Source organism: Neofelis nebulosa, chromosome 3 (assembly GCF_028018385.1).
Source record: "Neofelis nebulosa isolate mNeoNeb1 chromosome 3, mNeoNeb1.pri, whole genome shotgun sequence".
In the NCBI taxonomy this organism is placed as follows: domain Eukaryota; kingdom Metazoa; phylum Chordata; class Mammalia; order Carnivora; family Felidae; genus Neofelis; species Neofelis nebulosa.
Genome location: NC_080784.1, coordinates 18,135,472 through 18,151,928, shown reverse-complemented (window position 1 = coordinate 18,151,928; position 16,457 = coordinate 18,135,472). Strand labels below are relative to the sequence as shown.

Sequence of the window (16,457 nt, the reverse complement as noted above, 5' to 3'; positions counted from 1 at the left end):
ACAGGGGCCTGTTTTTCATCCATTTGTTTACATAGAGGATCGACCATTGAATGTAGAATTAGTTTAAGTTCGGTATAAGGCGTGTTATTTGACTGCAGATGGATCTGGTGGTATTTATACATAGGTAAGTCATACACATACATACGCACGTGTGTGTGTTGTTTGTGTGTGTGCACGCGTGTGTGTAATTTATATGGAGTGATCCCTAAAGCGTGGCGAGGATTTAAAATTCTGTGATTGTCGAGTCTGCAGGTATGCTGGGTTGCTGGGAACTCGCCCATGTAGTCCACCGTCACATCGCGACTACTTTTTTTTTTGTTGTTTCTCAAAGTAAATGGTGTTTTATTGTGGCTGGAACGGAGGCCGAACAAAGTGCAATAGGAAGTGGCTACAGCCGCAAACAACTTCCACGCGTTTCCGGCAACATTCGATAGCCGCAAAGGAAGGAAGTAAAGGGCCGGTCACTTCACAATGGCAGGAATTCAGTGAAGGGGGAAAAAGTTGACCTGTTGGTGGACTTCTTTCAAAGATGGGCACATGTTTTAAAGAAGAATTTGTAGATGTTTTTCTTACCTGTTCCTCTGCTTATTTTTTATTTTCTAGTGAAATGTGTTATCCTTAAAGTCTGAAAGAAGGGAAAGCTTTATTCCTTGACTTTTTTGAGCATATTGAAGTGGATATGCTTTGCCTCCTAAAATCTGTTAATATTGAACCCTTAGGATCAGTTTTATTCAGGGGCATTCTGTTTTGTTTATGTATATACGTTGCTGAGTATCATTTGTTAAAATTATTTTAAGGACCGATATTTTAAGATTTTTCCATTTACGTGCTTTCTTTTGTCAACGTGGTGTGAATCTTATAAAATGGGTTAAGTTGTCTTTCCCTCTCTACCTATGCTCTGTCTGACGTTGAAAGGAATGTTGAAGGCAATTCCCAATAAATTGCATTTGGCTTTTGATCTCCTGTTTATCTTAGGCTTTAATACCATGAACTTTCAACAAGAAACAGCTAGTAAAATAGAATTAAAGCCAGAAGGGAAGTCTGGGAGACTTGAGGGTATAAATTCCTACCCAGCCACTACCCGTGTGACTTTAGGTTGGTCATTTGATTCATTTTAAAAGGGTTTTCTAGGGGACTCTGAAAAGTATTTCATTTTGAAAGGGTTTTCTAGGGAGGGGACTCTGAAAACTATGGGAACGAAGTGAGTTCCGAGGGCCTTTCCAGCCTTGACAGTCTACGAATAGAATTCCATTTTTGGCTCTAAGCCTAATCCTGCCGGCACCAGGACTGCAGTGACGAGCAGTAGCCGCTCAGATGGCCGCAGCTGCCAGGAGAGCTCGAGACAGGCTGTCGTCAAACGCAATCTTACAACACCACCTAAATAAAGACCGCGCAATAGTGCACAGTATCTCTGAGCTCATGGTCTGCAGCTCCAAGGGGATGGATGTTGAATGATAACTGTAGGAAAAATCGAAGGCTCGCTCTTGGCCTGTAAGGCAGTCTGTATTTTTAGAATGGGCTGGGGCAGCACTGCCCAGCCTCCCTGCCTGTCTTTCCGAGTCTGCTCTGCCTTTTCCGTGTGGGTGCGTCCAGCCTTGGTGTAGGGCTCCGAGGGTCAGGGCCTACCCATATTCGTTTACTGTATCCCTCCTAGAACCAAACGTGGTGCCGAGCATGTGGTCGCTGCCCAATACTCATTTTACAGTTGAGCGATAGATTTTTAAAACAGTGGAATTCATAGGATTTTCATTTCACCTGTTAGAAGAGGTTCTTAAAAGTTTGAACAGAGAAATGCCGTTTCCTGTCAAGTTATCTCTCCCTTCTACCTGAGGTGCCCTCTGTCAACCTGCTGTGTGGTCCTCAGGACTTCAGATGGGATCTTTGTGGTTTTTTTTGTTTTTTTTTTTTTAATTTTTTAAATGTTTGTTTATTTTTGAGAGACAGAGTGCGAATGGGGGAGGGGCAGAGAGATGGAGGCCCAGAATCTGAAGCGGGCTCCAGGCTCCAAGCTGTCAGCACAGAGCCCGACGAGGGCTCGAACTTAAGAACTGCGAGATCCTGACTTGAGCTGAAGTCGAACGCTTGACTTACCGAGCCACCCAGGCGCCCCTCAGCTGGGATCTTTGTAAATTGCAGTAATCCGCCTATAATGAGAACATTTTCATTTGATTAAAGCTGGTCAGGAACAGATCGGTAGGGTAGAGTATCCCATGGAAAACTCTACTGAGTGACAATCATGTGCTGCATGGAATTCTATAATTACGGTCTCCTGCTTCCTTGTCTCACTGTGCTTTCCTTGCTTTAATACTTTATTTAACAAGTACTAATTTTAGGGGCACCTGGGTGGCTCAGTTGGTTAAGTACCCGATTCAGCTCAGGTCATGATGTCACCGTTCCTGGGTTTGAGTCCTGCGTTGGGCTCTGTGCTGACAGTGTGGAGCCTGCTTTGGATTCTGTGTCTCCCTCTCCCTCTGCCCTTCCCCCGCTCGCACTCGGTCTCCCTCTTTCTCAAAAATGAACAAAACATTAAAAAAAAATTAAAGTAAAAAAAGAAATACTAATTTATGGGGGGGGCGTTGCTGTGTGGCTCAGTTGGTCAGGTTGTGATTTCATGGTTCAGGGGTTTGAGCCCCATGTTGGGCTCTGTGCTGGCAGCGTGGAACCTGCTTTGGGTTTTCTCTCTCCCTCTTTTTGCCCCTCTCCTGCTTGTGCACGTGCTCTCTCTCGAAATAAATACTTAAAATAAAAAGGTACTAATTGTATTGCTGCTTCTGTGGTCCAGACGTTTGATTAGTCCTTGTAGTTCTTTGGTAGTAACTAACTTAAAGCAGGTTATATTTCAGTAGCGCACCATGGAAATTAAAAAACAACAAAATTATTCAGGAGCCCGAAATTTAAAATCCATACCCCATAAAGTTGCTAAAATGCTTTTGTTTAACTTATGACCTCTCCTGTTTCTTTTCTTTAGTTTATGTTAATTTTTCCTGGCAGTAGGCATTTTACTGTTTTTTTCTTAGCATACAATGTATGCAAGATGAATGAGAGGTCATTATGGCTAAAGTGGAGAGGATCCTTGTGGCGAATGTAGAGCAAACACAGGTAAATTTTTTCTGACAAAAGATACTTTACCGGGTAAATGGTTTTTGAAGATGTTTTCTCTTATTATGGTAAATGGTTTTTGAAGATGTTTTCTCTTATTATTCTCATGGTACCCTGAGGCCCATGGTGCTTGTTCAGTGAACTCTTAAAAGATCAGCAGGGGGGTGAAAAAGAGGGAAAAGGAAGAGCAGGAAGAAGTTGTTTTGGTTTATTCAGAATAAGAGAGTGTTTTCTATCTTGGTTTTTAGTTGAAACAACTTTCTAATCGTGATTTTTGTATTTTATAGTCATTAAGCTAGTTTTTGTCATTATTGTTAATAGGGTTACTGAAAAATGCTTAGGCACTTTTTATTTCACTATTTTACTATGTAGGAGGGACAAGTATGAAAAATTATAAAGATACAACTGATGTACAATTTGTTGCATGTTTTATAAATTAAAAAAAAAAAGGAGCTGAGTTAGCTTGTGTGTGATTCTCAGCCAGGCTAGTGTAGGAGGTCCCCCCAGAGCTGAGAGCCCGCTTCCCCTGCCTTTTGAGGGAAAGCATACAATTAATTTGAATTATTTGGAGCATTCGGCACTTTCCCACTCCAAAGCATCTTTGGGTGTAAGACCTGCCTTTTAATTATCTCTTGATAGAATGATACCTATAAAGTCATATTTCAAATGAAGACAATAATAAAATACAGAGAGCCAGTATGAGTGGTTCTTTTTGGATTATGAAATTGTTTGCCATTGGTACCTAATTTTCCCTCCTCCTCCTCCTCCTCCTCCTCCTCCTCCTCCACTCTCTCCCCCCTTCGCTTCTCACTCCTTCGTATTTTTTCAGTGTTTTTGTTTGATATCCGAATGAAAAGGTCATTAATTTTCTCAGGCTATTGTAGTTATCACAAACTACAGGGTGGCTTAAAACAACAGGAATGTATACTCTGCAGTTCTGGAGGCCTGGAGTCAGAAGTGAAAGTGTTGGCAGGGCCACACCCCCTCTGAAATTTCGCAGGGAAAATCCTTCCTTGCCTCTTCAGGCTCCTGGGCTCCTGGCACTTTCTCGGCTTGTAGCAGCAGTACTCTGACCTGTATCTCCTCCTCCACGTGGCCCTGTGGCCCACGTCTGTACACGCCACATCTCTCTTTCTTCAAAGGACGCGTCGAATTTTGGATCCTTGATAAATATGGATCTTTCCTTGAGATAATTAACTATATCTTGAGAGACTAGTTTTCAAATAAGGTCACAGCTACACAGGTTTCAGGGTGGATGTATCTTTGGGGGAGGGACCAGCATTCGTTTGTGCTACAAAAGGTAGTTTCTAGAAAAAAGGAAAATATGCTGCTAAATGGAAATTGATTTAGCCATTTAGATTGTTGTTTCTTTTTATGTTGGAAAGACTACATTTCATTTAACGTAGGTTCTAACAGGATTTAATGATTGGGGCCTGTAGCTGTAGATTTGTGAGGAAGCTTCTGAGATGTTTTTGGCTTTAATAAGTAACTTAAGAGCAGTAGGAATCTTCATGTAGGCTCACCAGACCATTTCTGCAAAGTAAGTTCTGTAGTGTTCATTATGGTTCTTGTTTTTGTTTGTTTTTAATTTTTTTTTAATATTTATTTTTGAGAGACAGCTGGGGAGGGGTAGAGAGAGAGAAACAGAATCCGAAGCAGGCTCCAGGCTCTGAGCCATCAGCACAGTGCCCAACACGGGCTCGAACCCACCGGCCGCAAGATCATGACCTGAGCCAAAGTCGGACACTTAACCGACTGAACCACCTAGGCGCCCCCTGTTATGGTTCTTTTTTTTTTTTTTTTTTAAACCTTTTATTTTTAAATTGGGTAGTAGGCCATCTCTGATTATTTTAATTTTTCAAATGTCAAACCGTGAAAAAATTCTTTTTTTGTTGTTGCATTTTTTTTAACTTGTTTTATTTTTTATTTTTTTAAATTTACATCCAAATTAGTTGGCATATAGTGCAACAGTGATTTCAGAAGTAGATTCCTTAGTGCTCCTTACCCATTTAGCCCATCCCCTCTCCCACAACCCCTCCTGTAACCCTCAGTTTGTTCTCCATACTTATGAGTCTCTTCTGTTTTGTCCCCCTCCCTGTTTTTATATTATTTTTGGTTCCCTTCCCTTATGTTCGTCTGTTTTGTCTCTTAACGTCCTTATAGGAGTGAAGTCATATGATATTTGTCTTTCTCTGACTAATTTCACTTAGCATAATATCCTCCGGTTCTATCCACGTAGTTGCACATGGCAAGATTTCATTCTTTTTGATTGCCGAGTAATACTCCATTGTGTGTGTGTGTGTGTGTGTGTGTGTGTGTGTGTGTGTGTACGTGTACACACACACACACACACACACACACACATCTTATTTATCCATTCATCCATCGATGGACATTTGGGCTCTTTCCATACTTTGGCTATTGTTGATAGTGCTGCTATTAACATGGAGGTGCATGTGTCCCTTTGAAACAGCACACCTGTATCCCGTGGATAAATGCCTAGTAGTGCAATTGCTGGGTCGTAGGGTAGTTCTATTTTCAGTTTTTTTGAGGAACCTCCGTACTGTTTTCCAGAGTGGCTGCACCAGCTTGCATTCCCACCCATTATGGTTCTTAAAGATGTTTTTTCTTTGATAAATCCATAGTCCTCTGTTATATTTCTCTATGTCTATAATGAAGTGTATTTCTGATAAATAGATAATACACTTTCTTCCAGAGTATGGCCATTAGTGATCATTACAATTACTAAAAACGATCCTGTGTTTAGGAAACTATTAGAATAAGAGGGCACAGGCTCTTGTCAACTTCTGTAAGCTCTTGTCCCAAGATGGTTAGCATGGGATGGATTGTCTGGAAACCTCTGTGACATTGTTTGAGCTGGGTCCTCACAGGTGGAGATTTTTTTTTCTTTTTAATGTTTATTTATTTATTTTGAGAGAGAGCACGAGCAGGGGTGGGGCAGAGAGAGAGGAAGAGAGAGAGAGAATCTCAAGCAGGCTCCATGCCACCAGCATAGAACCCGACTTGGGGCTCAATCTCACAAACTATGAGATCGTGCTCTGAATAAGTGGAGATTCAGATTTGGTGGTTCTCCTAAGGGGCAGAAAGGAAGTGGGTTTGACCCAATCCTTCCTCAGAGTTCCCCGCAGACCTCTGGCTGAAGAGCCCCAAGAGCAGCAGAGAGACTTGGAAACACTTTCTTTGGGAAGAACTCAATTTTAGTTCCAATTCTGCTGCTGCTTCTGACTTTCAGGAATTAATTCAACATTCCTGAGCTTCACTTTCTTGTTTTTAAAGTGCGGGATTTGGGCTAGACTGTAAAACACCCTTTGGCTCTAGCAAACTTAGTTTTTACGGTAAGAGTACATTCTAGAATGTATGATACACTTCATTAAGTTTTATTAGAAAAACTTGTAAAAGATATACTACTGTCGTATTTCTAAGAAGTTTTTCTTTTTTTGAGTTTATTTATTTTGGAAGAGAGGGACAACCAGTTGGTGGCTGGGGAGTGTGCAGAGAGAGCGAGAGACAGAATTTCAAACAGGCTGTGTGCTGTCAGCTCAGAGCCCAACATGGGGCTCGAACTCAGAACTGTGAGATTATGATCTGAGCCAAGAACAGGTGTCGTATGCTTAACTGACTGAGCCACCCAGGAGCCCCCAGGAAGTTTTAATATTTTATTATATGCATGGCCGGATATTCCAGATTTAAAAAAAAAAAAAAAATCATTTATTTGAGACTTCCCAGCCTAAAATTAGTTTTCAACCAATAAACATTTCTGTCTTTTCATATTGGCCTTTAAACTGTTTTGATAGTTTAAATAATATACTTAATACACAGAAAATACTTTAAATGTACTTGTTACAAATAAAAGATTGCCGTAATAAAGAACTGTATAAAGTAAAATGTGAAAGTGCCTTTTCTTCTCTTCTCCTCTCCCTTTGGCCCCTCCTATACCATTTCCTAAGGGGCACCACAGGTAGTTTGGGGTTTAACCTTTTATGAAGGTGTATACACATAAAACATACCATATATAAATATATTACTTTTTTAGTTTTTGTAATACTTGTCTAAAACTTGCTTGAGCAGTGTTTAGTTTGACCGTCTACTCACTGGGGTGTTACAGTTCTTTAGTAATTGTCCTTAATGTTGCTGATGTTTAAAGCCCAGTGAATGTCGTCGGGGCAATCCCTGGTAAGGGTTGAAAGTAGAAAGGTAGAAATCAAATTCCGGATCCCAGTGGTAACAGCTCCTAAAGAAATCACCATCCTCACTGATGGACCCTAAGACTTAAACTAAATACTTGTTATACCACCAAATATGCCACAATTAAAGTTCTTAAACTTTTTGAAGAACAGAACGTATTAAAGTATTTCAGCAAAATCAGTGGGGAAAACCGTTGAAAATAATATTCCTAAATTGCATGGCTGCAGTCAAAGGCTGCTCAAAATAGTGCTGTGGTTACTAAAGCACCGTGAAAGGGATACAGAACCGTGAGGACATCCACAAAGAGAGCCGGACTGGATGGCTAGAGGTAATCCTGGAGTAATGTGAGAGACTCGTTTGTGCTCACTGAATAATTTTGTGGTGTGATCATTATACATATTAAATAAGGACTTATGATCTACACACTTAAAATTATTTGTGTGAGCCAAGAGTTTGGGCTCTGGGATCAGACGGACTTAGGGTCAGATCTCCACTTTGCCATTTACTAGCCTTGTGACTTTACCTCTCAAAAGCCTCAAATATCTTCAGATACTCTGTTAGTAGCTCCCTTCTGGGGTTGCTGTGATTATTCATTGAGAATGACCTATATAAAATGCTTAGCCCAGAGCTCGGTCCTGGGAAGCACACAATTAGTGCTGCCTAAAAAGTGAGCTATGAGACCGTAGTATAATACTTAGTTGTACCTTTTAGGTGTAAGGGCTGTTTCCTTAAGTGAATTGTATGCTTTTGAGGACATAGGCCTTTTCCTAGGTTTTTTATATGTATGCTTCAAAGTGACACATTTGGGGAAGACATAATGAAAAAGCAAGTTGAATAACGTGATACAGACTGAACAAGTGACTTTGAGTTAGTAAACCTTATGACAACATCATCACTGCTTATGAACATACATTTCATGGATTAGTGTTCTTAGAGATCATGAGAAGCGAAAAATACAAGTTGGTATAATGAGTTTTTTTTCCCCAAGAGCCTTTAAATACAGAGAATCGTTAACAAAAATTTTTTTAACGTTTATTTATTTTTGAGAGTGAGAGGGACACAGAGTATGAGTGGGGAAGGGGCAGAGAGAGGGAGACAGAATCCGAATCAGGCTCCAGGCTCCAAGCGGTCAGCACAGAGCCTGACGCGGGGCTCCAACCCATGAACTGTGAGATCATGACGTGAGCTGAAGTTGGACCCTCAACTGACAGCCACCCAGGCTCCCCTAACCCTAAACAGAGACTCTTGATGTTTAGGTGTTTGGGTGAAACTGTGAACTCAAAGCAACCAACCAGGTTTCTTCATCGCCTGCAGAGCCCAGTGAGAAAGGAGACCAGTGAAAGGGGGTGTCAGGAAGGGAACATGGAACAGCATCAGCAGGTCAGAATCAGGATCTTGGAAAGTTTTCCTTTTTTCACTCTTTTGAATTAAGACAGATGTTTACAGAATTTGAATTTTGATAACAATTATTTGTTTGCCACTGAATTACTGTTTCAAATCCTAACCACGGAAAAAGATTTTGAATATTGAAGGCATCACAGTTTTTGGTTTTGATGTGGATGATTTGAAAATTGGAGGCGCCCTACAAGAGCAGAGATGACTTATTTAAATTTAAATCATTGAAATTAGCTTTAAAAAATTCAGTTCTGCCGTCACACTCGCCACTTTGCCAATGCTTAGTGGCCACATATGCGGTGGGCTACTATATTGGACAGTGCACATTGAAGAACTCGCCCATCACAGGAAATTCTGGTGGACACCTGCCTTTCTAGAACATATGTTGCTGTAGTTTATGCATTATTGTAAAATGAGCAAAAGTATACAAAAGCCAAAGTAGTTGCAGAGGTTAGAGGAAAATAATCAGAGTAATGGGAAATGTTAACGAGGTGGGTAGACCTTTTCTCCCCTTCCTTGATATTTCCCCTTTTTCTGTTTATTGTCAAGCAGAATAATTGGAAAATGGTTCAAAGTAAATTCTTGCCAAACAAGGTGAACACATGGCCAGACTTTTTTTTTATTTTTATTTTTTTATTTTTATTTTTTTTTTACAGTTTTGGTTCTTTAAAAACTCTTACTACCGATCACAAGTATTTGTTCTCTCGTTGTGGTTGGATCTTAATCCTACTAAGAAATTGTTTGTTCCCCCTCCTTCATCTCTGACTGCCATCTAGTTACATCCACAGTACTGACGTTTCAAACCATTTTCTATAGATCCTAATCTTTCAGTGCCTCCCTGGGTTCTCTCGTTCTTATTGTGGACTTCAGACTCTGATGATCTGGTGTATCGAACTTCCAAATCACCCTCTTGCTGAATGACCTTGAGAAAGCAATTTAATCTCTCCGAGCCTGTAACAAGGGTAACGTGTCATGATACAGATACCGCTACCTGCATACATCTGGACTAAATGAGAAAATTTATTGAAAGCTCACCACCTTGGCATGTAGTAAGTCAGATAACAATTAGAGGTGAGGTCATCTGATGCATTATTTTGCCCTTGCTGTGGAGCAAACCGTCCCAGAATTTAGTGGCTCGAAACAGCCACCACCATAATTTCTTATAGGATTCTGCTGGGCGCTTCTGGTCTTGTCCGGGCCTGGCTGATGTTTCATGCAGCGGTGGTCGCTCGGCTGGTTCTCTCCGAGGCTGCTTGCACATTGAGTGGTGGGCTGGTTGTCTCCTGGAACAATAGAGATGGCTAGACTACGTGTGTCTCATCGTCCAGCCAAGTTAAAGCTTTCTTGGAATACAGAACCCTCAGCAAGAGCCCTTGCTTTCTCCCTGCGTCCTCTGTGTACCCTCCACTCTAGTCTAACTTGTGTATAGTTTGTTGAATGCGGTCTTTGCTTTCACCCTTGTTTCTTGAAAACAAGCCTCTTTGTCATCTCTATGTTCTTAGCGCACCCCCAGGATGGTTGAATGAATACCTACGTATAGCTCCGCCTTTGCGGACCATTTCACCTTATCCTCACCTGCTGATTCTTTGACGTTCATCTTTAAGTGCTACCCTACTTCGTGGTGTCCATTTGACCTCTTCAACTTTGAGAAGTTTAGAGATGGCTTTTGGTATCGTAAGAAACGTCAGAGTAAAATTCTGTATCGAAACATTTTAGTTAATCTGATTTTCTTGTATCCTTAAATGGATTCTCTTCCGTAAATGCTAACGTGGCCTTGGAAAACTCTGAATGGTTTTTTTTTAATACTGATCGTCAAACAGGGAAGTTTGGCTTCTTAGTTTCACATAGGTTTATGGAGTAAAGTGGCCACTGCGACTTGGTGAGAATGTAGGGTGTTTGCTGTCTCAGTTCACTTACATTTATAATAGTATTGGTCTGCACAGTGAGATGTTTTTGTAGGCCAAAGAAACTTTGTCTTTGCATTTCTATTTTTAGTTTAATAGTGCTCCACAAAAAAGATGGAACGCAAGAGTGAGAAAAGGCAGCACTTGCATATACATTGTTCTGCTCCTGCCCACTCTTTCCTTGTCTCCCTTTTTTTGACCTACTAAATGAATAATGATTAACTATTGCTGATTGCGTGTGTGCTCCCTTAAGTTTTATGTAAGTCGTAGTTCAGAGTTGATGGAGACTTGAAGTCCTAAAGTATAGTAAACGATGCAGCGTGATGCGATGGGGAAGAGAAGAATCCCCAAACGCTCTCAACGGGGCCTCAGGAAAACTACACTTGTAGTCCTGGCTATGATGACTTACTGGTGGTCTTGGGACTGTTTAACTTCTCTTTGACTCAGGCAGGCGAGTTCGTTAATGTTGAAGGTTTCTCTCTAGTTCTGAAGATTCGTGCTGTTTCTACTAGTATAGATCCTCCTGGGATTTAGTAATAAACGTAACAGATGAACACAGATGTTTAAAATGAAAGAAATGGATATCCTTATTAGGATATTCCATGCCTACAGGGTTAATAACACGTACTGGGCATATAGAAAAGGTACACTTCGGATTCGTCTTTCGAACTAGGTGCTTGTCAGGTAGGCCAGGCGGAGGGATTAGCAGCATCGAGATGTGCAGAATTGCAGCGGAAGTGAGTGCGAAGTGAGCGTGGCTGGAATGTGGCTCCCTGGGGTGGCTCCAAGGACGTCCCGGTTTTCCTGGGATTTTCCTTCCTGGTTGGGAAATGTGTTCTCTCACCGGGGTTCATTTGGTGTGCAAATTCCACAAGAAGCATTAATTTCTCTCTTCTCTAAGGGGCAGGGCACCTCATGCCCCCCCAACGCCCCCAGATGCACAGGCACAGCCTCGCCCTTTGGCGTTGGGCAAAAGAAAGCACCGTGGCGCTTCTGATGGGATTTCTTCTGGTAGGAGTGTTGTGAATCCAGAAAAGCCGTCTTGTCAGTCTGAAGTGTGTTCTGTGTTCACGAGCTATTGTAGGTGCGATTTGAATTTGTTGCCTCACAATGCTTGTGGCTCCTGTACTGGTCAGCTCTGGTCTCGGGTGGCTCGTGTACTGGTCAGCTCTGGTCTCGGGCTTCATCTTCCCTTGCGTTCAGAGCTCACTCTCTGCATGGCTCCGTGCTGGCCTGCTAAAGTCTCCTCTTCATAAAAGAAACACCCGTCCTGGTCTCCTTCCTGCCTCTCTGGCTCTCCTTTTAGCTCCTCGGCTGAGCTGCTCTGACGTACTCGGGGGAGGGACTTCCTCCCTAAAACTCTCTGTCCCCGGTTCCTGCGACACGTGGTGCTTCTCTTCAGCCTGCCGCTCCCTCGGCTTCTTCGTGGCTTTCTAAACGTGGCTGGACCCTACTTTCATAAAACTGGCCCACCGTTCCCTTTATTCCTCACAGCCTTTTGTACTTGGGGTGGAACCCAGACGTGCTTGGGTACACCTGTAACCCAGGTGTACTTGGGGTGGAACCTGCCCCCCGCACGAGGGATCTGGGCCTCTACGTGCCTGCTGGACGCCACCGTCCCCTGGACCGCCTGGCACGTCCTGCCTGTAAATAGATGCTGCGTCACTTTCTGTTGGCGCCTACGTGAGCCCTAAATGTGTATCGTTATTTCCAAGTTTAGGGTAGTTTATGTGTCTGTCTCGCTCAAATACGTAGTTTTAATGCTGCCCCTTTTTGGTTCACACGTTTAAGTATTTTCTTTTAGGGTAATAGAGGTGTAGCAGTATAACCAAGATGGGCGAGAAAGGCAGTCTGTCCTCCTAGGCTTTGCAGGCAGCAAGAGGAGATTGGAGTGAGTGACCGTAGTCCTGTGGGGCCGTGCCGCGCTACGGCAGATGTGAGTGTGGAGCCCGGCCGCGGGACCCCAGGCACACCTGTCGGGTCAGGCCTCAGAAGTGACGTCTGAGCCGAGAGGTGGGGGAGCGGATAGCAGTAACTAGGCTGAAAGGGTGTGTAGGAAGGGAACATAACATTAGAATTCATTGCATTCAGACGGAGTTAATGTTCCGTTTGAGTTAACAGAGGAGAATTAATTTGAAGCATATGGAGAGTGCAAATAATAAACCTGGGTTTGCTCTTTGTCTCTGTTGAATTTGTCGCGTGGATGTGGGCACACACCCTTTGTTAAGTGTGCGGTAAGCAAGCCGTGAAGTGGGGGATTGTATTGCTAATGGGCATTTGGTTATTGGCTGTAGAAACTTATTTGCTAGCAGGCATTCTTGCAACAAGTGATGATGCTCTTCACAAGCAGGATCCTGTTTTGCTGAGAATGTGCCAAGCTGTTGCCCTTGTGATGTTACCATTGATGACAGCTTTTCGATGGGCACCTTAGGACAGTTCGATGGGACGAATCACAGTGATTTCCTGTCATTCTTGAACTACTTAAAACCACCATCAGAAAGCGGTAAACATTTGATAGGAAACAAGAGGGATTAACTTTAAAAGGTTTTTGACTAATGAAAATCAAACCTCTGCCACATTAAGCAACATTTTTACGCCGTTAAGCATTGCCGTGCATTTTCCTTGAACCTGTTTCAATCTATAAGTGTGGTTTGGGAAACCCCCCAGATTCTAGTTTACAATATAGTCTTTTGTTGTTCTTATCAGCAAGAGTGCGTTGCTTCACTGAATTGTGGGGAAGATCATGTTGATCGAGATCCTCAGTAAACTATTTTAGGGAAGAAAAAAAATCCTCATCAAATTAAATAAAAACACGAACCTTTCATTTACAAATTTAGAGAATCGTTTTGAATAGCCTTTAATTGGTAGTTGTGTGAAATTACTTAGGGATAATAGGGGAAAATCAATTATAGTGATAAAATCTGTTCTTAAATATACATTATTTGAAGTATTTTCCTGTGGAAAAAACCACAAAAAGCTGGGCCGGAGAAAGGTTGTTCCTGCCAGTCGTCTTGCCTCAGAAGGTTTTACCTGAGCTGCTGATCTGACGTCAGATCCACCGTATACACCCCTGACCATTGTCAGCGCAGGCTGCGGAGGCTGTGTTAGTGGTTGGGGCAATTTTGTGTGTATTTTGTGAAGTACAGAAAGGATTTAATCAGTTTTCACGGTCTTCCAGGATCCAACCTATGTGGACACTCACATCGACTGTTATTAAAGTTCTGGAGACAGATTGAAACTATAGATTTTCTAGTTTGATAGAAGAATCAAGGAGATAAAGAATATGGGGTTTCTTTGAGGATCATTTATTTTTTTCTTCCATTGGAAATTAGTTGACATCTGAGCAGTATTTCCTGGAAAGTCACATTACTTTTATAACGAGTCTCCACTTAGGAGGGTCAGTGATTGGGAGGTAATAAGTCATGGGAGGGTCAGTGATTGGGAGGTAATAAGACCATGTGTTCCACTGGTTCTTCTAATACAGTTACAGAAGATTTTTTCTGTCACTTCATACTTAATTGTCTCTGCAGAAGTTAGAGGAGTTTGAAATCCTGGATAACTTCATCTCAACTTTTTAAAAAATGCCTTCTGACAACAATGTATATTCAAACCACTGGCCACATCAAGAAGGTGACTGGAGTTTTGCCACTTTTTCATCCTTCTGTCATTTACTGTGTTTAAGAGCCATTAAAATGAGACAGTGCGAAGTGTGTTGGTTGTAAATAAAATGATTGAACCTGGATTAATCATTTTTTTTCCCTTCAGGATCAGAGATTTGCTCAGACTTTTGTGCTCAGTGAGGTTTCAGTGACGATATTTTGTAAATATTTTGACTTTATTTGTAACGATTAATGAACTGTTACCACTTCCTAGGTCTTATCACAACAACGTCAAGGAAACTGGACCGAGAGCAGCAGGATGAACATATATTAGAAGTAAGCATTTCTTTATTTTAGTTATTTTAAAAATACTATAATTATAAATATCATGGGAAAGAACATTCGTGGTCACATTAACTAGTCTTCATAATTGTTACTATTTCATTATATTGCCTCCTGGTCATTATTAGAAAGGAAAATAAAGGGGAAACCAAACCTTTGTGAGTGTGGTTCATGTCCCTTTAAAAAATCCCTTTCTATCCCCAGAATACAGGACTGCTCAAATTATTGTGCTTTACACATGCACAACACACACAGAGCAATCAAATGAAAGCGGTATTATTGAAATTTCCTTTTCATTTACATGAGATGTATTTCTATAGGCCTTCTACATCTTTTTCCTCAGTATTGTTTTCAGGATTTTTTATGATAATAGGTCTAATTCAACTGTAGCTAGTTTCCAGTTTTTGTTATCGTTATCCTTAAGTAATTGCCTTGTTTTTGCATTTTAAATTGAATTGTAGAAAGTTTGTGTTTTGTTTTGTAAAAGAAGTAAGTTTATTTTGAGAGTGCGTGAGAGAGCGCAGGAGAGGGGCAGAGAGAGGGGGGAAGAGAGAGAGAATCCCAAGCAGGCTCTGCATTGTCAGCGTGGACCCCGACGTGGGGCTCAATCCCACAACCCTGGGACCATGACCTGAGCTGAAACTGAGAGCTGGACGCTGAACTGACGGAGCCACCCAGGTGCCTGTGCTTTGTAAACATTTCTAAACTAAAAGATTGAAGACTGACAGGGTCTCTTCTGCTAGGCTTCTCATGCTCACAGCTCACTTAAAATGTCTTCTAGTCCCTGAAAGAAGAAACACAGCTTGTCCTTCACTAGTTTGCTGGTAGAGGGTCGGCACCCTGTAGGCGCAGGGATAGGAGTCTGTGGAGGGGGGCACGTAGTGTCCTGTGGACGGCGGGCCGGATGCGACGGCCGGGAGCCACGGCCTCTAGGCCAGGAGGGGGCTGAGAAGAGACAGCACTTGGGGAGGGACGCAGAGCAGACATGTAACCTCTGCTGGCATTTCTGTGTCACACGTTAATAGCCAGTGTTGATCATTGGAGCTATAGCTGGAAAAGACCCAAGTGCTTGTCGAGTTCTCTGCATGAATCTTCCCTTCTGCCAGTGTGGGTCCTGGGGAAAGTTCTAAGCTGTGATTTATTATTATTATTTTGAATATTATATTCAAATTATATATATAATTATTCAATAATATATATAATTATTCAATATTATATATATAATTAAATATTATTTATATTATATATATTATATTAATATGTAGCTATCTCTCTTTTTATATTATTGCTGTTCATAATGCTGCCTGCTTAATTTCATTTCATCCCTGGTCCAGTTTCCTTCCTTCCTTCCTTTTGTTCCTTCCTGAGAGAGAGAGAGAGAGAGAGAGCGAGCATGAGCAGGGAGGCGCAGAGGATCCAAAGCAGGCTCTGCACTGTCACCACAGAGCCCGATGTGGATTCGAACTCACAGACTGAGAGATGACCTGAGCCACAGTCGGACACTCATCCGACTGAGCCACCCAGGTGCCCCCTTGGTCTGATTTTTTTGTAATTGTCAGTAAAATACGTAGTTTTTATAGCTGTGTAACGTGTGCACATGAATATCCTGTGTAGAAAAGGTGCTTCACAGCCACCATTACAGTTAGTAATTTCTTCGTGTGTTCCATCCAGCCGTCGGTGGTACAGGTCCCTTGAATTCTCTTTCCTTCTGATAGAGCAGAGCTTAGAATTTTCATCCAGTCACTACAGTGATTGACAGAAGGGAGAATGTGGTTCCTGAAGAAAAGGAACCGGTGGCAATCTGTCCCGAGTGGCCGGTCCCTGGCATGGGGATCGTGCTGGGCCCATGCCCTGGTCAGAGCTGCACGGGACACCTGCTGGCTGTGCGCCCTACTCCAGAGCCACCTGTTGG

At 42.1% G+C, this 16,457-nt stretch overlaps 1 protein-coding gene across 8 annotated transcripts in view; it reads left to right on the top strand.

Moving 5' to 3' along the window:
* FAT1 (FAT atypical cadherin 1) overlaps window positions 1-16,457 on the top strand; it is a 135,036-nt gene that overhangs the window by 68,652 nt on the left and 49,927 nt on the right. For all 8 annotated transcript variants that reach the window (XR_009258925.1, XM_058720023.1, XM_058720020.1 and 5 more), the window contains one exon: window positions 14,478-14,539. Coding sequence is in view for 7 of the 8 variants with exons in the window: in XM_058720023.1 (XP_058576006.1) it covers window positions 14,478-14,539 (62 nt within the window). In the remaining variant the exon portion in view is untranslated. The remainder of the gene's footprint in view (window positions 1-14,477; window positions 14,540-16,457) is intronic.